The 22,499-nt window shown below is 42.1% G+C and overlaps 1 protein-coding gene and 1 long non-coding RNA gene across 6 annotated transcripts in view; one reads left to right on the plus strand and one right to left on the minus strand.

The window, feature by feature from the left end:
- LOC140508836 (uncharacterized) overlaps positions 1-5,783 on the plus strand; it is a 75,712-nt gene extending 69,929 nt beyond the window's left edge. The window contains exon 2 of the long non-coding RNA XR_011968503.1: positions 5,190-5,783. This is a non-coding gene — a long non-coding RNA (uncharacterized lncRNA). The remainder of the gene's footprint in view (positions 1-5,189) is intronic.
- Positions 1-22,499, minus strand: part of KALRN (kalirin RhoGEF kinase) — a 963,226-nt gene that overhangs the window by 58,991 nt on the left and 881,736 nt on the right. For 4 of the 5 annotated variants that reach the window (XM_072616710.1, XM_072616709.1, XM_072616708.1 and 1 more), the window contains 6 exons: positions 21,957-22,007; positions 20,507-20,584; positions 14,526-14,711; positions 12,704-12,875; positions 8,094-8,332; positions 4,403-4,656 (listed from right to left, as the gene is read on the minus strand). In XM_072616710.1, the coding sequence (XP_072472811.1) occupies positions 4,403-4,656; positions 8,094-8,332; positions 12,704-12,875; positions 14,526-14,711; positions 20,507-20,584; positions 21,957-22,007 (980 nt within the window). Of the gene's footprint in view, positions 1-3,557; positions 4,657-8,093; positions 8,333-12,703; positions 12,876-14,525; positions 14,712-20,506; positions 20,585-21,956; positions 22,008-22,499 lie in introns of those variants that run through there. The other variant, XM_072616712.1, reaches the window with a different exon arrangement.

Below are 22,499 nucleotides of genomic sequence, written 5' to 3' on the forward strand. Positions count from 1 at the left end.
ACCAATCAAAATGGCAGGTCAGAGTAGAAGTGAGGAGGTGTGAGCGGTCACCACCCTCTGAGGAGATGAAGAGTTCCGGCCAACTCCCAAGCTTCAGTGCCGGATGACCTGCCGTGCCAATTCTCCCCTCAGTTGGCAAGACTGGCCTCAGTCCCACTTTGAAGTGAATTTTTTCACAAGCCCATCCTAGATTCAGAGACAACTAACTCATAACACTATGGAGGAAGAAAGCGACTGCTGGTTGCTGGGTCCTACAAGGGAAGGTTTGTTAACAGAGGTTGCTTCAATTCCTCCAAAGAAGTGGAGTCACCAACCAGCTCACAGTCTGAAGGAGGCATATGTTTGGGTGTGAAGAAGGGTGAGAAGAAAGGAAAGGAAGGAGTAGTACTAGCTATTGGTCCTCTGCATATACCTTGTGTGGACCTATCTAGATAAGTCCACACAAGATATAGTACCTTCTCCATTAGAACATAAGATCTTTAACGGCAGGTCCTGTAACTTTCTTTTTATCCCCAGCACTTAGGACAGTGCCTGGCACATAGTAAGCACTTAGTAAACGCATGTTCTATTGACTGAGATTGTTAAAACCCAAATGATGGATTTGGACTTGGGGAGGAACTTTTCTCATTAGAAATTTTACTCGTGTTTAAGCTTATGTTTCATTTCCATCATCCAAATGATATGGATCATGTTGGCAATGATTTGGGTAATTAGAGTAGAAAATCCTTGTGCTCTATTTTTCTGGACATTCTAGATCAAAGGCTGTTTCTAGTCTCCACTCTTTGTCTGACAAAGTCCAATTTATTCAGATTGTCAGAGGGCCTGGTACTTTCCTGCGGAGAAAAGATGTAATTTCTGCTACCAGGCAAGCATAAGTATGGAATGGGTGAGAAGTAGCCATTCCATCACATCATCCCCCTTTTGCCTGCCTGCCTTGAGATTTTGGATTGGCAGAGACCTGTCACTTGACCTAATGAAGTTGATCAGAGTACTTAAACCTCACTTGCATTAAGATATAGTCAGAGGAAGAGAATCCCAAAGCCAAATCACAAATATGGTTCAACATTTTGGGCAGGCTGATTGCCACTTCCAATCTTGCTAGGGGGAGGGTCTCTTCTCTATTTGTATGTGGTGGCAGCATCTTGGCTGAAGTCATAGTCTGGACAAAATGCTGCTTAGACTTGACGGGGGTGGGGGGAATTTCTCAAAAACGAACAAATCCCCCCTAACCCAATCGTACCTTTCACCAGCAAATTGTGATATACTTAAGAAAGGCAAGAGAAAAGAGTCAGAGCAGAAGCTGGGTGCGAGTAGGGGAGAGGGAGGAGGAGGGAAGGGCATGATTAAGGCCCAGCCAGCTACCACAACACCAGGGTCTTCACTTGCATAGGAATTCTGCATTTCACCAGCCATAGTGCCGGTAGCTCTGTCCCCTTCTGGTGTTTGCTCTTGGAGCAATAATTGGATCAATATTATTTTTGCAACTAGGGAAGGCTTCACTCACAAGCCCTGTGGATGCCTAGATAAACTCCCTTCCATGGCCACCATTCCCGTGTGTGTGTGTGTGTGTGTGTGTGTGTGTGTAAGAGAGAGATATCTCTTTATTAGAACATAAGCTTCTTGAGGGCAGGCAGGGATGGTTTCATTTTTGTATTTATATCCTCTGTGCCCAGCCCAATGTCTGGCAACCAGTAGGTTGGTTGATAAGGCAGATTTTTATTAGCTCTTTAGAAGAAAGGATCTAGAGAAATGTACTCAGTGAACTGCTGAGCTGTTATTATTAATGTTCTGAAATGCCCGATAAAGTAAATCAGATCTCATTTGCCTTTGAAAAAGGAGAGGGCTGCCTCATTTGTACATTCTAGCTGTCTTCTTTAGAATCAGTGGCAACCTAGCAATAGAATGGAAGAGGTCAGCTCTGTGCCTGCTTCCCCCCACATCCTCAGAGAAAAATGAACTCAGGAAAGGTTATGTGTCACCAGCTAGATCTCACTCTACCATAGATGTGGCTGAGATTTGGCTGTGATCTCTTCAATCCACTGAACTTAGCCCAGCTTACCTTGAAGCTGTGGCTTCTTCTCAGTAGGTCTTAGCCTTGGTAGTTCCAGTGGAGAAAGCTCTCGGGGAACCTCCCTTTGTAAGTGGGTATATGTATATTTCATGTGTTTATTTCGGAAGTGAGAAGGGAACGAGGAGGGAAGAGAGAATGCTTTCTATGCATGTTAAGATCATCTATGTTTTCTAGTTTGGCTTGGCACAGCATTCAATCTATTAAGAACCAAGCACAGGCAGGAAGATACCTATTGATTGGTGAGGCCACAGGAGACCAGAATTTGAGTTTTTCCATCCCAAAGAGTTAGACATTATGGCTTATGAATATCTATCTGCTGGATGTGAGCAGACAGAAATCCTGGGGTGGTCACTGGTGGGGTGACCAGCATTGTAGATGTTAAAAACAAGCTCTGCATGTTTTGGGCTCAAACCATACTCTAGGGAAGCCTGGGAGGTGTTCCCTGTCACTAATACAAAAGACTAGATTTTAAGCCATTAGTTTGTATTCCCTTCCTATCTCCAGGGCTACTGACAAAGACCCAGACTGACAGATTCAGTTGCTCCTTATTCTCCCAGCCTGGGCCTCCCTTCCAGGGGAGTGGAGTACAGATGAAAGGTGAAATGACCTGAAGGTGAGGAGTGGAAGAAGAAAGAGATGCTGCATGTCCCAGACAGGCAACTCCAAAATCAGAGAGGTGGCTCTCCAAAGGGCTCACTCTGAGCACACACTTTGGATCTTGGAGAAGCTTCATTCCCAAATCTTGAGATTTTCTGGAGAGAATGGAGGGCAAATGCAAGCAAAACCAAACTAGGGTCTTTTCAGACAACATCAACTAAATGCTACATGCATGGATAGCCAATGCCATTTTGACATCAGACTAAGTCAGGATGGATTGTAGGCATTTGGAAGAATCTGGAATGATGCTGGGCCTCCCCAACCTAGAGGAAGGGTGAGAACAGGAAGCCACAATGAAGCCAGAGGCACTTGGTTCTTTTGACTCTGCTGGCCAGCATAAGCAACAGAAAAGTCCCTCACCCCACTTAGCTTAAAGGGGCCAGAAGTGGGAGGATGCAAGCCAAGTGACATGGCCTACTAGAGCACTTCCTTTATGTCATCCACCTTGAGATTATGCATTTGCCAGAAATAGGCTGGACAGAGCCCAGCAGGCTTCATTCTTCATCTTCTATGATGGTGGAAACCAACAGGTAGGGAAGGATTAGGAAGACTAGACTGCTGTTCAACTATGAACACCCTTTTCTTTTATTCATTGTGTTTTCATCCCCAAGACCTAGCATGGTGTGAGGCACATAGTGGACACTTAACAAATGGTTTGTTGGTTGGTTGATTTCAAGGGAATAAGGGACAACCAAGACTTTGGACCAACTTTTAAAATTCAAGAGAAGGGATTGGGAGGGGGGGAATAGATTTAACCCACTCATTATAAAAGTAAATGTTATTCAAGTTTCAGGGCTCAGGGTAGGGAGAATGAAGGGTCAACTAGTTCTTTAACCTCATTAAAACATGCTCATGGTGAAAATTTATTTTACATATTTAAAATAGTACATTTAAAATTATTAGTTACATTACAGGTACAATGATGAACATTGCGACTATCCAATATATTGCACACCCTGGCTTCATCCATATGGGTTTCTTTTAAATAGTGCAAAATACTTTATACAGGAATGTACTCTGAAGGATCTCACAATTAAAAAAAAAAAGAAATATCTTACAAATGACCAGGAACATATATTAAAGTAATGGGGGTGGGGGCAGGAATGGGTTGAAAAAGTTACAAACTGTACAAAGAAATTCCCACCAATAGTCCTCCCCCCCCCAAAAAAAAATCCCCTCCATCTCTTGCCCCCTTCTTCCCCTGGGGACAGCAGCAGGCGTTTGGCCTACAGCAGGCATGGGGTTTGTGCTAAAGTGGGGTGTTTTTATGTGTGTCATAATCAAAAAAATATATATATATATCTCAGTAACTTAATACAACATAAATAGAAGTCCAGTCCAGTGAGTCCTGTGATGGGGGCTCAAAACAGAGCAACAGAAAGCATGCCTTTTCACTCAGGGTTTCATTAAGGTTGTTTTCTTTTTTTTTTTTTAAACAAATGGGGGGAAGGGTTGGAGAAGGAGAAAAAATGAACAGAAAGCCATGAACAAAAAGAAAAAAAACAAAAACCAAACTATCCAGCATGGACGCCCCCCGTGGTGTGTGGTTCCAGCATTCAGACATTGGTTCCAGTGGCACTGTCGAGCATGAGGAGCGGTAATTCCCTACTGTATGTTGGATTTTTTTTCCTAATCCATATACTGCTCTCCCGGGAAAGCCAACGTGGCACTTACTTGATGCTCCCGTTGCTATTTTCTGCTGCAGCTGTGGCTTTGGTGAGGGGTGCCAGGATGGTGCCTGGGACCCAGCCCTCGGCTGCAGGGGAATGATCGCTAGCGGGCTGGTAGACCAGGCACATGTTCTGCTGGTTGACGGCGAGGACCTGGACCACCTCGCCCTGGCTCACGCAGATCTCATTCTCCTTCAGTGCGTAGTAATCTTTGATCACTGCCATGGATGAGGTCCCATTGCACCCTCCCGTGTCATTCTGGCAGGGGAGAAGGGGAGGAAAGAAGGGACACGTCAAAGAAAACTTGAGTAGAGCACTGTTTTGTTTCCTACTCCACAATTAAAAGCCCATGTAGGATCTCATTAGCAAGATAAGTCAGATGGACAGCGTTGGACTTGGACCCAGGAAGATCTGAGTTCAAATCCAGCCTCAGATACTTACTAGCTTTGTCACCCTTGGGCAAATCAGTTAACCTCACTCAGCTTCCTCATCTATAAAATGTAATACCTGCATCCACCTTAAAGTCATTGTGAGGATCAGATTTATGCATTCACGCACACATACACATACACACACACACATACACACAATATATTCTGCAAACCTTAATGTGCTATATAAATGTTGGCTATTATTATTTTTGGCTGCTCTTCTGGAACAAAAACAATCTGTGTTTTAGCTAGAATCTTCCAGTGACACAATTTATTAATGTATAAGTATTCTGTTTGGAGAGAAGTTCTGATCCACAGAATATCCTCTGACCCAAGCACTTTCTAACTTCTATTTCATAGGCATCATGAAACAGGATGCAGAATTCCACAGCATCAAAAACCAACATGACCTTCCAAGGAGCATCGTGTCCAGAACACAGGAGCTAACAGTTCTTCTGTCCATTACCCAAGGCAGACCCTAGCTGGAGCATGACATCCATTCCAGGTGTCATATTTTAGAAAGCACATTGAAAGCATTCCATGATGTACATGAATTTACTGAAGGAACCTGGAACGTTTAACCTGGAGAAGAAGTCTTAAGGGCCTAGGAAAGTAGTTTTTAAAATATTTAAAGGGCCTTTTATTATATGAAAGAAAGTGTAGGTTTGATCAGATTGGCTCCTAGAGGACAGAACAGCAGATTTTGGCTCAGTGTAAGAAAACACTTGCTTAATAAGCCTTCACAAGTTGAATGGTCATCTCAGGTGACAGTGGTTGGTTTCCCCATGGCTAGAGATCTGTAACCGGAAGTGAAAGAACTTATTGCTGAAAATATTAGGGGATTCCTACCAGGTATAGCTCTAGTGGTTGACCTTTGAGTATCTTTCTAACTCAGACATTCTGTGATTGTGAAAGAGCCTTGAAAATATATCAATACATTTTTTTGAAGTTCTATACTCTTTGTTGAAATGTTGGATATTCATGACATCATTTGAACCTCATGAATTATCATACCCATTTTTATGGGATGAACAGTATCACTAGAGGTGGGTGAGTGGGACCAGCTGCTGTGGATACAGAACATAGCTTTTGCTCTTAAAACCACACCTGTCCAATCTCCTTGTAGGGGAGAAGTGATATTTGTTTTGGGGGTATGAGATACATGGGTGCAAATAGATTATGATCCAATGGCACAATTTTCAGGACATAAAGATTCCTATCTATGCCCCTCAGATACAAAGATATCTGAGTTGGGGGGAGTTGGGGAGTAGATCGGTTTATCAAAGAAGCAGCTAAGATTTAAAGTAATACAGATGTCACTTCCTCTTGCCCTTTTCCTTATGGGTCTACAGACTGATTAGACAAGATGACTTCCATGCTCTCCTACCAGTGGGAGAAGGAACTAGATCCAATTAGTCCAATCTCCTCATTTGAAAGAGAAGGAAAGAAGGACTCGAGAGGGGCTTACCCCCAAAGCTTTGCAATTATTCTCCATCCTATTACTGTACTCACTTCTGACATCTATGCAAATAACCTTCCCCTCCAATTTTCTCAGTATTATAATCTTTGGCAATAATATCTCATCATGACTTGTCATTTTAAGGTTTACAAGGTATTTTGGGCACCACAACCCTGTGAAGCAGATAATGCCCGTATGTTTTCCCTATGTTGTTATTCAGTTATGTTTGACTCTTTGCGACCCCATTTGACGTTTTATTGGCAAAGATACTGGAGTGGTTTTTGCCATTTCCTTCTCCAGCTCATTTTACAGATGAGGAAACTGAGGCAAACATGGTTAAATGACTTTCCCCAGGATCACCCAGCTAATAAGTATCTGAGGCCAGATTCAAACTCACGAAGATGAATTTTCCTGACTCCAGGCCCTGTACTCTATCCACTTTGCTACCTAGTTGCCTCACTTCCATTTTACAGATGGGGAATTGGGGTGGGAGGAGAGGGGGAGGAGGAGACAGAGAGAGACAGAGAGAGAGAGAGACAGAGACAGAGAGAGAGAAAGACAGAGAGAGAGAGAGAAAGACAGACAGAGAGAGAGAGAGAGAGAGAGAGAGAGAGAGAGAGAGAGAGAGAGAGAGAAAGACAGAGAGAGAGAGAGATGGAGTGATTTGGTCATGGTCACAAAGCTCGTAGGTATCTGAGGCTGGATTTCAATCCAGCTCTCTTGAAGCCAAGGCACACATTCTTTCCATCTCATGTTTTCAATCTGTTAAGCAGCTGGGTCAATATTATCCACTAATTCACGGTGGGTGCCTTTGTTAATTGTTTAGCATATCATGACAAACTGTTCCTGTGAATTAAGCTAACTCACACTAGTCAGAAGAGGGGTGAGGTAAGGATGTTTAGTCATTTCTAAGGAATATGAAGAAATACACTTTAAGGTGCTTTTACTTCGGATAGGCAGAAAGCACGGATCAAAACTTGTCAAATCACAGTTGCTTAAAACAAAAATTAACCCCAAATGATATTTGAAAACCGATTTATACATGATCTGTAGGAAAAGAAATGCTTTAGAAGTTTCCATTCAAAAGATCACAGAATAACAGATCTGGAAATAGAATCCAGGTCTTGGGAGTCCCAGCCCAGTGTTCTTAACTGGATCACCACAATGGTCTTGGCTGGTAACATCTAGAACGTTCAAACAGCTGTGTTTCTGGGTCTGGGTATAGAGCACACTCTGAACTATACACACAGGGATGGTAGGAGTTTATAGATTAGCTATAGCAAGTGTTTAATTCTGGGCTGCCTTTTTATTTTTCCCCCTGCCAAGTACATTCCTTAACCACCTCTCTTTGCCATCAACCAAAATATGCTCAGGGAATGTAAACTCATTTTAATAACAGCCTGAGTCAATCATCATTAGGAATGGCAATATTTTTTTTAAAAACCACAGTGCATTACAGGATCAGAACTTTTGCATTATCCACATTTCCTTGGCTTTCCCACCCCCTTTACTGTATATAAAAATAACAGGATATTCAAAGCTAGAAGGGACCATGGTATTCTCTCTAGCACCTTGTGTCCCAGACTTCTTCTCTTGACTGTTTTAAATGCATAAAATTATCCTGAAATACAAGTTATCACAATATCTTTTTAAAAACCAAGTTCACAGACCTCAGGTTAAGACACCTCCCCATTTTACAGATGAGGATGTGAGAACTAATTGTTTTGAACTCCTACATGAGTCTAATACCCATGAGAACACCTCCTGGGAGCCCTGCAATGAAATGCTATTAAAGACCCACATACCTTGCTGGGCTCATACTTGTCCCCGGGCTGGTGGTAGTCAAACCCTGGACTGCCATTGGAGGTAGATATCTTCAGGGGTGGCAGTGGTGGGTTACGGCTAGAGCCCTTTGGGGGCTTTTCAGCCCCCACAGAGACAGCAGAGTAGGGCCTGGGGCTGGCCTGGGGCACTCTGGGAGGCTGGGTCCTCATGACGGCTGTGCTCCGTTCCTTCCGTTGATACTCAATCGGTGACTGAAGTGCTGTAGGAGGAGAGCCAGTTACCAATTCCTAATCTTCGCTGAGTCAACTTTCATCCCCTCCCTCTACAGTGTATGAATGTATTGTTGTGTCTAGAGATGAGGAAGATGGGGAGGGCCTGCCTGCCCTCAAGGGGCTTATAACTGATCAGGGGACAGAACAGATGAAGAGTGTTCAGGTGAGAGAACAAGAGCACCACAGGTCTTCTCCTATGAGGGATGTTGAAAAGAGATTCCTGCTCAGGCAGGATCAGATGACCCCTGAGGTCCTTCCCTACCCTGGCATACACAGCACATTTCATTAGGGTCTGCAACCAGAGAAATGTACCTTCCTCTATCACAAAGATCATTGTTTTTATTCAAAGAAAAGATACTACATGTTAAAATTTTAAAAATGTACATGTGTATACACACACACACACACACACGAAAATTCAAACTTTGCATAAATTTCCTTTTAGTGAAATCTTTCCCTCCCTTAATGATAAATCTTTTCAACCTTATCTTCTTGGCTAAAAAAGCACCCCTCCAACTGGACCCTGCTCCTCTGGCCCTTCACTTTGCCAGGAAGGACCAGCAGTGGAGTTTAAGGATTGGTGACTAGAGGTGCAGCCTTTTAGAATGTAAAATAATGTTTTTGGTCTTTTTTACACATACCAACCAAAGTCTTTGGACAGAGACATGGAAAATAAAGTGGCCAGATGTAAAAAGGAAAAAAAAATAACTGATTTCCTCCTGACCCAGAACCAGCCAGTTGCAAATGATTGAGATTCCTAGGTCATATCTCAGGGGCAGAAGGAGACAGCACCATGGAGAGGATGTGGAAGAGTTTGTAGAGGGGTGCTGGTCCAAAGACTGACCAAGTCACTAGCCCCCTTTTTCTCTTGCACCAGAGAACATAGGAGAAGTGAAAGGGGAAAACAGAAGCAGGAAAAAGGGGCAGGAAGGTGGTCCCCAGAGGCTGGGGAGAAGCTGTCCCCGTCCCCTCCATCCTGCCCTAACGGGTTGCTGGTACACCCATGATCCCAACTCTGCTAGTATGATTTCTGGCTTAGAGAGTCAGAGGAGAAAGGGGATGAGCCACCGTGGAAGGCCATACAACTGGACAGTAGTCACCAGCTCTGAGGTCTGAAATATGACTGGAAGAAAGCCATATAAGTCAAATTCCATTATAGTAAACTCCAAAAGTCTGTCCAAATGGCTTTGCTGTTGTTGGAATGTGTGTGTGTGTGTGTGTGTGTGTGTGTGTTTTCGTCCTTCGTTGCCAAAGAAGACCATGCCATCAGAGAAATGATGACATGACTTGCACTTGACTTTGTTTTGAGTGAGGGAGGGCTGTGCAGGTCACCAGCCTCAGTTCTCCTCCAGAGCCATCTGAATCCAATGACCAGATATTCATCAGGATGACTGGAGATGACCCAGGATGAGGTAATTGGGGTTAAGTGACTTGCCCAAGATCACACAGCTAGTGAGTGTTAAGTGTCTGAGGTGAGATTTGAACTCAGATTCTCCTGACTCCTGCACTGGTGCTCTATCCACTGCACCACCTAGCTGCCTCAGTGTTGTTGGAATATCATTATCCTGAATATCACTTGAAGTAAGTGGGTCACCAACCCTCTGGTGCTTGGAAACCATTTGGCAAAACAGATGTATATACTTATAAAAAATCCTTTACAGTCATGCTATCTACAATAGCAGTATTGTGAACCTCACCATATTCCCATCTAAGGACTCTGGAAGGACATACTGGTTCTGTACTGTCTCCTGATATCCAAATAAAGAACATTACATTGGCTTTCACCATGTATTCTCATTGGATGTATACCAGGGATGGGACTGGTCCTTGCCAACAGGGAAAAACAACCAACCAAAAGAAGACAAAGCATCCCAACTCCATCCTCTGACAGTATGTATATGTGGAACAGAGAAACGTGTTTATGTGAATGCTTGCTATTGTTCAAAAAGACCTCATTAATCCAGTGTCATTGGGGGGATGCTAGTCAGAATCATTAAAAAGTTTAAATTTTTTATATAAAGAAATTTAGCTTTTAAAAAAACTTTAAAATCCATATAGCATAAAGAACTAATTGTCAGCAAGCTGACACGTGGCTAGGCCTGCTCTAATGAATCAATAGGGATCAGTTGTATTTGAGGGATTGGTGGTGCATTTGCAAATAGAAGCTGTTCAAGTGTTTCTACAAGTTAAGTATGGTTGCTTGTTCTCAGCATAAGGGAGATGTTCAGTCTGGAGGAGGTGGTGGAGTAGGAAAATGATGCCAAGAGGCATCAATAAAACATTAAAAAAGTTGAAACCTCTCGGTTTTTAAAGTATCCCCTGCAGTCTTTTAAAACTAGTGGTTTTCTTGGTATATTTCAGCACACCCTGCATCCGAATCATTGTTAAATTTCCAGTTAGTATGGACTTTGATGACGTTCTATTGGCTGTTAAAAAAATCACATGCTTTTACAGAAAACAATTCCGAAAAGAAGCTTTTAAAGACACAATAATAATATAAAATAATTAACATTTAAGTAAGATCTGTTATGTGCCAGCCTTTGTGCTAAGTACTTCATCTCATTTGATCCTCATAACAATCCTGAGGTAGGTGCTATCATTAAGCCCATTTTATAATTGAGGTAAACTGAGGTAAGTTCAGTGACTTACCCAGGGTCACCTAGCTAGTAAGTATTTGAAGCTGGATTGGAATTCAAATCTTCCTGACTCCACGCCTGGCGCTCTATCCACTGCATTCAATGTGATACATATTCTCATGAGCAGTCACCGTTTGCTTAGGCAGGTCCTGCATTTGTTCATGGAACTATCGCATTTATAGTACAATACTCCCTCATTTTATAGGTAAGTAAGCTGAGGAACAAGGCAAGTGATAGACGTTGCCCAGAATCAAGCTGCCTGAAGCATTCTGTGTTGGTTTATTTTCAGGAATCTCTTGATCCTCTGTTAATAGGAAGGCTGTTCTATATGACGAAAAGATCTCAACTCCCTCCTTTTTACATCTGCTTGGAGAAAATATTAGCAACTCATGGGCCATACAATCTTTTCCAGTATCTGAAAAAAAAATCCAACCCCAAGCCACATGAGCAGGAATCAGTGGTTCCTACTGATTTCTAGTCCCAACCTTACTACCAAATAGTTGTAGAACGTTAGGCAAGTTATTTTTCTGTTTGTCGAATGAGGGGATTGGATTAGAGCCTCTCTCTGGACTCTTCCAAGCAGCCAGAAAATATTCTGTCTGCATCAGAGAGTGGGTAAAATGATTCAGGGGATTTAAATATTTTTTTTCTGGAGATTTCCATAAAATAACATGAATCAGAGGTAGAAGGGGATCCAGAGATCATCTAATCTAGCTCCATCATTTCACAGAGGAGGAATTGCACTCAGAGAGCAAAAAGGACTTTGCCAAGGGGAACACAGCTAAGTGATGAGGTGACTAAGGATAACATTCCTAGCATTTGGTCCAGGGGTCTCTACTACAGCATATTTTCTTTGTTTTGCTGGGTGAAGAACACTTTGGGGTGGGGGTGGGGCTGGAGAAAAAGGGAGGAGGGAAGGAGAGAGGAGGAAAGAGAACACTAGATTTGGAGACTAAAGATCTGAGTTCAAGTTCTGTCTCGTTTATTCACTGTGTGGAATTAAACAAGCTCAGAATCTCTGATGCTTCATCTGCAAAATGGGTAGTTGCATCACCTACCTGACAGAGTTGCTTTGAGGATCAAATATAATCATGTAAAGGGCAGCTGAGCACCTGTAAAGCATGATTCCTATCACCATTTCCAAGTGGCCTCCTCCAGTCCAGAAGACTCCCCAACCTCTTGGCACTGCTTAATTCTTATCACTCAAGAGAAGGGAGCAAATGAGCAGGTGGGGAGCCTCAGTACACTGATCATTCAGCCATCAGACGAATCTTCCTTCAAAAATGACTAGTTCTCTGCTGCTCAACTATCCCCCCATTCCAGCTGTTAAAAGTGTGAATAAATCCTAAAGGCATGAACTCCTTGAGGACACAAAGACCAAGACCAACTTTAAACCTGTAACCCAGAGGATGGAAAATGAAACATATTTCCTCCATCATGGAAGAGGTGTGAGGGACACTGCTGAAATACGTAGTATAGACAGTGCAAGATAAAGTCTCTATGTTGGACATTTCGTTTAACTTTTTTGTTTTGTTTTGGTTTTTTTTGGCCACAAGGAAGGTTGTGGTGGTGAATGAGAAACGACCGTGATATAAATACTAAAAAAAAGAATATTAGACCCCAGAATATGCCATGTTCTACAGGCAGCCCAGTCTGGAGGAGGTTGATATCTCTGGGTTCCCTCTGAAAATGGGCCTGCTAATGAGGAAAGGGCATACATACCATTTAAAAAGTCTCGCTGTGTATCCAAGACTTGGTTAATGTCCTGAACCCAGGCTTGTTGGATGTCTGCATTGGCCGCCTGTAGAACAACCCTTTCTGATGTTTCCCGGCTCATAAGGGCAAACTTACAGGGGTCGTTGTCCACATTCTCTTCCAAGACAAGGTAGTTCATCTGGAATAGACAAAGATCATCTTTTTACACTGATTAAAGTTTTTAAGTTTTCTGGTGAAACTTATTGTATTTATCAGGTTAGAAGTCACACCTTTTGGGTCTGGGAGTAGAGGTTATAGGGTGTGGAGAGTCACAAATATGCTATGAATCTTTATTGTGTAACACTATAATTTTTTATTTAAAATGTTCCAAACCCTGATCTGATTCTGGGATGCTCCAGGAGCTGATACTCACCCTAAATCACTATGTCTCACAAATAATACTAGTCACTGTCTCTCTCCTGATTTCATCCCCACTCCATGCTCCAAAACTTTGAAATGAAAATTTGATGCAACTATTTGGAATTGTACCTCCAAAGCTATTAAACTGTGCATATCCTTTGAACTAGTAATACTGTTTCTAGGTCTATATCTCAAAGAGATCAATGAAAGAGAAAAAACTCGTAAGTACAAAAATACAGTAGTTTTTTTATGGTCACAAAGAATTGGAAGATGAGGGGGTGCCCATCAATTGGGGAATGGCTGAACAAGTTGCGGTATAAGAATGTGATGGAATACTATTGTGCTGTAAAAAATCATGAAGGAAATGAAGGTTTCAGAGAAACCTGGGAAGACTTGTATGAAATGATGTTCATACAACTGGGTGGACAGTGGACTCAAAGTGTCATTGTTAATAGTTCATTGTCATCATCGTTGCGATTGCCCCAAGCTGACACCTTAATCAATGACATGCATTAAAGCATAGATGACACATTCATCAGATTTATCACTGACTCTGAACTGGGAGGGCTAGTTAACACACTGGCAGACAGAGTAAAGATCCCCAAAGATCTGGTGTCAAGCTCAAATAGAAAGGGGGCCACTAAATCATCCATAAGGATCTTAGTAGGCTGCACAGTAACATTAAATACATTCTACTATATTTTTATTTATTTTGCTAAATAGTTCCCAATTAAATTTTTATTTTTTTTCTTTTATTTCCCCTCCACCCCCCAATTACATTTTAATCTGTTTGGGCTGCACTTGAGAGTTGTGGACTGCATGTTTGACATCTCTGAGGCTAGAGAACTGGACTCAGCCTCTTAAGATGAAAATCAATAGGGATAAAATGTAAAATTTTGCACTTGGGTATAACAAAAGTCATCTTTAAGTATGAGATGATAGAGGCATGGTAAGCCAGTAGTTTTCCTGCAAAAGGTTGGGGGTTCTAATGACTTTGCAAGCTCAAGCAGTGAGATGTGGGAGACAAAAAAGGTAATATGATTTTAATCTGTATTAGGAGAAGTGTGTTTTTGGTGAGTTGTTTCGGCCATGTTTGATTCTTTGTGATGCAAATGGGGTTTTCTTGACAAAGATACTGGAGAGATTTGCCATTTCCTTCTCCAGTGGATTAAGGCAAACAGATTAAGTGACTTTCCCAGAGTCATTCAGCTATTAAGGGTCTGAGGCCAGATACGAACTCAGGTCTTCCTGACTCTAGGCCCAGTGCTCTGTCTACTACATCGCCTAGTTGTCCACAAGCTTCCATCTAGGGCGGGGTGTGGGGGGTGGGTGTAATCCAAATGCTTGCCAAACCCATGTAAGAAACAGGACTCATTTCACCCCCTCAGTCCCCTGGACTTTTGCCCTATCCCATAGGGTTCCTCCTTACCTTGATGCTTCTTTTGAACATGTAGCCTGGGGTAAGAGAGCCCTTCCGTAGAAGCTCGCTGAAGATGACAATCTGTTCGAAGAGAAACACACGCCTCTCCTTGGTCCGGGACTGTGTGCCTGCATCCTGCTCGATCACGTAGAAGGTATCCTGCTGAAGCAGCTTTCCCTGGGCCGTCAGGGTGCCCTGTGGGGTGGAGAGAGAGAGGTCAAGGAGGAAGTGAGAGGGTATGGGAAGGAGATTCTATGAACTGCAGACACAGAAGAACTGGCCACAATAGAAATCAGGTGGATCTGGTAAGAGCATCCAATACTACCTATTCTGACATTTTCAACCCCACAATTCCACAAATATTAAGTACCTATTATGAGTGCCATGTTAGTGACATCTTGGATCTTTCCCAGGACTTACAATATGGGTCCTACCCTCATGGACCTTATAGTCTTGTAGATGGGTCTGACTTGTACAAAAATACCCAAGGATAAAGAATGCATGAGAGAGGTGTAAACTGTTCCATGAGATTGTGGGGTAGGGAGGTCACTGACCGGGAAAACAGATAACAAGTGCACCTACCTACAGCATGTTTAGGCCTGCAATGTGATTCCCTCCCAACACCTTGTGAGATAGGTAGGGAAACTATCATCAAACCCATTTTGTATACGGGGAAACTGAGTCTCTGAAATTATCTCCAATGATACATTTATGTGTTGTATTCCCCGTGAGACTATGAGTTCCTTGACAGAAGGAACTGTTTGGTACCTCTCTTTGTATCACCAGTACTTAGCATAGTGCCTGGGACACACATAGTAGATCCTTATAAAATGCTGGCTGATTTACTTTTTGTATTCTTATTTTCAAATTTCCTACTCTCCTCAATTAGCAGATTTCTGCTTATAAGACCAGGTGTAGAAGGAGCCTTGTAATTCCTGGGGAAGTTCCTAGGAGGGGGGAAAACATCCCTCCAGCCAAAGAATGTTCCCTAAATAACGATTCATGGTAGATGAATCTTTCTGCCCTGTGGGTCAGATATATGCCGGTGGCACCATGTGACTCCCTCCTTATTACTCAAACCCTAACTCAAACTGCCCAAGTCATTCTTCCTTGGGTTCCTGAGAAACCCCTGTACTATGATCTAACCCAAGCATTTTGCTGCCAAGGTCAGCACTCCAACAGGCTTATCTCCAGCCTAGTAGCGAGTTAATATTAAGTCCTCGACCAGCTAGACAGAAATGTTTTATAAGTTCTATTATTATTATTACGTAAGATCTTGACCCAAAGATTACATCAACAAAGGCTCTAAGGAAACCAGAGGCAGGAGGATGATTAGGCCTAACTTCTCCCAGGGGCTTGGAATAAGGGCAGTAACATCTACTGGCCCCTCCAAGAATTAGAAAGGCATGCTGGTACTTGGAGTCAAGAAGACTTGGCCTCAAATCCTGATCAGTTCTTACTAGGTATGTGACCTTAGGCAAGTCACTTAAAATCTCTGGGACTTAGTTTCCTCTGCTGTAAAAGGAGGGGACTGAACTTCATGAACTCTAAGTTCCCTATAAGGTTTAATTTTCATTGGTTCTTATCCAGAATGAACAAGGTGAAACTCTTCTCTCTTGCCTCTCCCCTTCTTCCTTCCCCCCTGCCCCCCACTTTCCATCCTCACAGAGTCCAATCCCTTATTTTACAGAAAGGGAACCTGAGACCCTGGTGGGTTAAGTGACTGGCCAAGGTCATATAGCTAAGTATTCAGGGATCACAGCCAGGCTTTAAATCTAGGTCCCCGTCTCCAAATCCAGCATGCCTTCCACGGCATTATGCTGCCTTCTGTGACACCTGATTTTAAAAATAAATTTGAAGAGTTTTAAGTGTAGCCTTGCATGGTAGAGGTGTATATACACACACATAGGTGCCTACTCACCCACACACACTAATTCCTATGACACCTAACATGAGTAAAATGGTGCAAACTAAATGGCCACTCATCCTGCCCCATCTCTTCCCAGGGGTCTACTTCCTTCAAAGAATCAAAATAATTTGGGCTGGAACAACCAAGACTATGGCAAAGGGGGTGGTGGTGGTGGTGGTGGTGGTGATTTCTTCTCAAGATTGTTAAAAATATCTCAAATTTAGAAAAGCTTCTGGGTTGCTGAGGAGAGGAAGTAGTGTGGGAGGAAAGGCGGAGAGAGGCAAGAGGGAAGAGTTTTGCTTTAATTCATTCTGGATAATGATCAATGAAAACTAAACCTGAAAACTATCAATCTAAGGGCATTTCTGTCTGATGCCATTGTTTCTGTCTGGGCTCGTGTTCTACTATGGAGAAGAATAGGAACCTAGGTCCAAATGAATAACCCCCTATTGCTATGGTGCTCTATAGTGCTATAGTGGTTATCAACAGCTTTATACCCCAGGCCCTTGGTAGTAGTAAGTGAAAAAGTAAAAATGTGCAAAAAAGTAAGTAAAAGGAAATAGAGATCCATTCACAGTCAAAGGAATTATCTTATAAAGCAAGGACTTCCTAGGAAGGTTAAAAGTAACACTGAGAAAAATACTTGAAGCACGTATGTGAGATAAAGAACTGATATTCCAAATTTCTAAGGATGAATATAGTTTTTAGGGGGTGGTGGTATTCAGACCCATAATTTCATTGGTATGGGAAATTTCCAGGTACTGAAACTCCCACCTTCCATCACTAATGAATGAGGGCAGATCTGTAACTTAGTCTTAGAAGGTTGCTTTGGTCACAGGACTAGTATGTGTCAGAGACTTGTGGGATTTGAACTCTGGTCTGATTCCAAGGCTGGCCATCTATCCACTATGTCAGGATGCCTCTCAGAGCTTACCTACAAGAGTCATAACATATATTGCCTGGTAGAATGAGAGTCAAAGGACATGCATAGATGATTTATAAAATATAAAATGCAAATTGTTATTTAGTTTGGTGTAGTTGTAGAGCACTGAACTTGGAGTCAGGAAGACCAGGATTTGAATCTCAATTCAGATGATTCTACTACCTGGGTGACCCTAGGCAAACCATTTATCCCTTGTGAGACTCAGTTTCTTTATCTGTAAAATGTAGAGTGTTGGGCTTATTGACTTCTGAGATCCCTTCTAGTTCTAAATCAAGGATCTTATAGGCCACGTAAAAAGATAATAGTACAATGATAGCTAGTATTTATGTGGTGCTTCAAAGACTTGCAAAGGGCTTACAAATATCATCTCATTTTATCTTCCCTGCCATCCTGAGAGGTAAGGTACTGTTATCATCTCCATTTTACAGATGAGGAAACTGAGGCAAACAGCGGTTAAATGCCTTGTCCAGGGTCTAGTAAACTAGGAAAAGTTTGAATTGTGGTCTTCCTGACTCCAGGCCCAGTTCTTTATCCATTGTTCCACCTGTTAAGACTTCAACTCCTTAACAATTGACAGATAATGAAACAAGGTACCACTTTACACCCCAAAAAATGGTAAATAAGATAGATAGAGTATGTATGTACATACATATATGTATATATACATGTTTGTTCTTTTTTATACCCACACACACATATATAAGAGAGAGTCAATCCAGTGTTGGGGGGAAAGATAGATTGGTGGGAGGAGGGAGAGGGGAGATTGAGAGGTGAGGTTTGCACAGAGAGAATTTCAGATATGCTAGATGGACACAGCACGAAAGTGGGCCATTTACTTTTGTTCATTCTTTTGGTGCTTCTCAATTAAAGGCTAAAGGGTTGGAGTGAGATTTTGCCTCTTGTTTTGTATGCTAATTTTCTTGGTTGTTTTATTTTTTTGAAGGTAACTAGTTTATAATGTTTTTGTTTATAAAGTACTTTTAGTTTTAGAGATTCAGTTACTGCCAAGAGGAACAGATAATTCCAGACAGAAGCAGCAACCTTGTTGACACACTCTTGGGATCCAGATCCAGAGAGTGCAACTAATACCCTTAATATCATTGTCTTTAAGATCAGAATTGTATTCACTTTCAAGAGGCTCATGGGAAATGCAGCTAATATCCTTAATATCACTGTCTTTAAGATCAGGGTTGTCTTCACTTCCAAGAAGCCTTCCCTGACTAAGGTCATCCCAACCCTGATCACGTCCATGTCCCATTTTATTCCATTTCCCATTAGTGCTTCTCAACAGGTGCATTTACTCATTTTCTTTACTTGTTTCAAGAGTTCTGTCTCCTTTAATGCAGAAGACAAACACCCCCTTTCCCTATTCACCCACCTCAGCTTCTGGGAATGGTTTTCCCAAGGAGCTTTTCAATGTAGTAAAAGGTTGGAGAAAGTAGTAAGCAGGTCTTCTAGGAAAGAGTTAGAAAATCCATACCTTCCCCCAATCCCAATCCACCTAAGTGGAACACTAATCTCTAAGCAAGAAAGAAATGGTGCCAATTCTCATGCTTCTTTGAATTAATATTCAAAAATAATTTTATGTTCAATGACTCCTTAATCCATGCCTTCTCTCTGTTTATTATTTTGTACTTATCTTGTACACAGCTTGTTTGTTTTCCCTAAAAAGCATATTTGTTTGCTTGTTTCCCCTGATGCTAAGGACTGTCTTTTGCCTCTTTTTGTATTCTAAGCACTTAGCACCGTGTCTTTAGTTGTTTTTCAGTTTTCTTGGCAGAGATACTGGAGTGGTTTGCCCTCTCCTTCTCCAGTTCATTTTATAGATGAGGAAACTGAGGCAAGCAGAGTTAAGTGACTTGCCCAGGGCCACACAGTTATTAAGTGTGTGAGGCCAGATTTGAATTTAGAAAGAAGAGCCTTCCTGACTTCAGGTCTGGAGTTCTACCACTGTGCCACCTAGCTGCCCCAGCACAGCACAGGGCAGGTGCTTAATAAACGTTTATTGACTGCTTGACTCATGAAGATTGAGTTAACTATTAACTGTTAGTTTTTAAGTAGGCAAAACTTATTGACTTGAATTTTTAAAATTTTTAAATCTTTAAAGATTCTCCGTAGTTACTATATCATAAACATTGGGGGCTTGTAGCTAAGTACCCTGCTGTACCACCAACATGCATGTGAACACATCGCCTGTAGCACAGAAATTAACGTATCAGTGTTCTTAGACTTTATATGGGTGGTTGCACTGCTTGAGTAAGATTGGCCCACAGACAAATTTATTACTTGAACTTTGACTAAATCTCTACTCTACTGCCTTATTATGGTATGGCAATAAGTCTGGATACTCAGAGGCAGAGCGTAACCTTTGGTAAGATCAGTCCAGCTGAAAAAACTTGGAATATACATTCATTGTCAGGTTCTATTGTCAGTCACTTGAGGACCAATCTAGCTACGTTCGTAGGTGATCATTGCCCCAGTATTTCTCACAAGTTACTGTGGCCTAAATAGTTACTTCCCTGGTGAAGGCCATTTACTAAGTTGCAGAGGAGTTAGGATGTGCAATGGGCCTTGTGCCCCTAAAAGATCCCTTAAAAGAGTGAAAAATGCCTATATATGGTTATTCTTTTAGATGTCACTTCCTGCCACCAACTAAAATCTATTGGGCAACTCAACTCTGCTTTCTGCATTCCTGCATTTGTCAGTCTAAGGCAGAAAAAGGAGGGAGTAGAAAGGAAGCTGCTTCGATACCATGTCTTCTTATACTTATATTGGTTTTTTGAAGTAGCTTTTTAAAATCTGGCATTTCTTGTCATTGTGAGCCCCTTAGAGACTCAGACTATAGTTTGGAAAACTGTCCTGAAATTTGGGAAGAGGGAAATGAAAGGCTTTTTTTGGATGCTAAGCGAATAAAACTTCAAGCTCCTTGAGACCAAGGAATGGTGGGAAGGATGAGAGATGAACAGAGAAGTACCTCTTGAAGTCTTCGGTGAAGCTACTTCATGGAAAGAAGGCATAGAGGGACGTGTTCAAAGGAAAAGGCTTCAACCTGGGAAGTCTCTGCTGCTGAGTTGTCTCTCCCTCTCCACTCCATCCCTCTCACAAAAGAAAGATTTAGAAACATTCACAGCCACTCACCTCAAAGCCCTGCAGACGTCCCAGATTCATCATGTCATTGCAGCGTTTTGGAACAAGGCACATTAACTCCACTGCTTTCTGGAAGAGAGAGGCAGGAAGGCAACATCAACCCAGGAGGGTCATGGGAAATGCTGCTTCTGATGGAAGACAAGGGTCCAGTCTTCCGGTACTACCTCCCTCACCTGGAGGTGAGGCTGGGTATGAGTCTCTTGATAAACTTCAGAGTTCTTTTCCTCTCCTATTATACTATATTATGGAAATGCTTGCTTATTTTTTTTAAGTTTAGAATACACTAAATAAATAAACAAAAACTTCCAAGAGGTGTGGAATCCTTGGATTTAAGCCAGACTAGACATCCCACAGCACTTGAGGTAACTGCTGGGGGCCATTTGAGGGGTCCCATATCCACTGACTCCCCCATTCCTTTCCTCTAGCTCTCCATTTCTTCCTTCTTCCCACAGTCATTACTCAGTTTGGCTGGTGACCCTTGGGGCTAAATAAAGGTTAGAAATCTTTAGCTAAACCAGATTTACCTGATCCCATGATATTCAAGTGTTTGCTAAGCACATAGTCTCATGTCTTCATCATGCATATCTTTTCATTTCCAGAAATGGCAAACTGAGGCCCATAGGAAAGGGAAAAGCTACAGAGGAACAGAGGGTGGAACTGAAGCCACCTGTCAGGAGAACCCATGTCCACTTGGACAATAGACTCAGGATCAAAAGAATGGTCATTGAGTCTCTACAATTCCCTCAACAAATTTTTTGTCAGTAGCCTCAGGTAAAGGCCTTCAGCAATGGGGAATTCACAACCACTTGAGGGTAATCCATTCTACTCTTGGACAGTTTTAACCATTAGTCAGTTTTTCTTTGTTCAAAACTGCAATCTATCCTCTCTACAATGTCTCTTCATTGATTTCCAACTCTGCTCTCTGGGACAGAGCAGAACATGCCGAATCTTTCTTCCACATGACAACTCCACTCATCAATGTTTGGCAGAAAATGATTTAGAGAAGACAACACCAAGACTGTTCCTAAGACACATCATCTACCTTCCTAAGATAAGTATCACCTTAACCTCTGAAAACTGATGCCAACATATCCTTATTAAATGTGTGCAACCATTGAGAGAAAATCCTGGGCAGGCCTATCATTGGGGTGCTTCATATGGTCATTTTTATCTTCTAAAACCAACACCCTACATCAACAGTCACCAGTCAAAAGTTAATCGACTCTCTATCAACGGTCAGTCGTTAAACCTGTGTTGGAATCCATACTTGTTCAATATGCATTAATCCTTATTATGATTCAGTTGCCATTTCAAAAGCCCTCGAACTTCTCTGAGCTGAGAGGCAGTTTGGACTAAGGCCATTGGGTTGCATGGGAAAATCTTGCTTTAGTTTGCCCTCCTTAACATTTATCCACCCAACCCATCTGTGCAGGAAACTCACCTCAATATCTGCACACTCCAGACCAGCCTTCTCGCTGTATCTTAGGAAGTCCTACAGAGAACGTGGGGAAAACAGAGAATAGGAGAAGGAATGGCTGAAGTCACTTAGTGAAAGACGCAGGGGACCCCCTGTAACTGGCAGCCAGTCAAATCACCCCAGACGTCTGCATTCCAGGCAAAGGTGGCAAGTGCTTCTAGCACAGCCCAGGAGTGAAATCAGCTGTGGAAGAGATTAATGCCAAGACAACTCCAGGAAAATGCAGGGCTGTGGGAAAGACCTGGGGTGGGGTGTGTGTGTGTATTTGTATACATATATGCATATACACACAGATATACATACACATATATCAATACTAATTGCAACAAACCAGAAACAACATATATGTCTAATAATTGATGAAAGGCTGAAAAAAAACGAGATTCTCAGTAAGTTGCACTCAATACTAAATTAAAAATGATAAACATGGTATGAAGGAAGATTCTACCTGCCTACAAAGAAAGACCATGATCCTACATATATATGTATATATGGGTATATATACAT

The sequence above is a fragment of the Notamacropus eugenii genome, chromosome 5 (assembly GCF_028372415.1).
Source record: "Notamacropus eugenii isolate mMacEug1 chromosome 5, mMacEug1.pri_v2, whole genome shotgun sequence".
Classification (NCBI taxonomy): Eukaryota; Metazoa; Chordata; class Mammalia; order Diprotodontia; family Macropodidae; genus Notamacropus; species Notamacropus eugenii.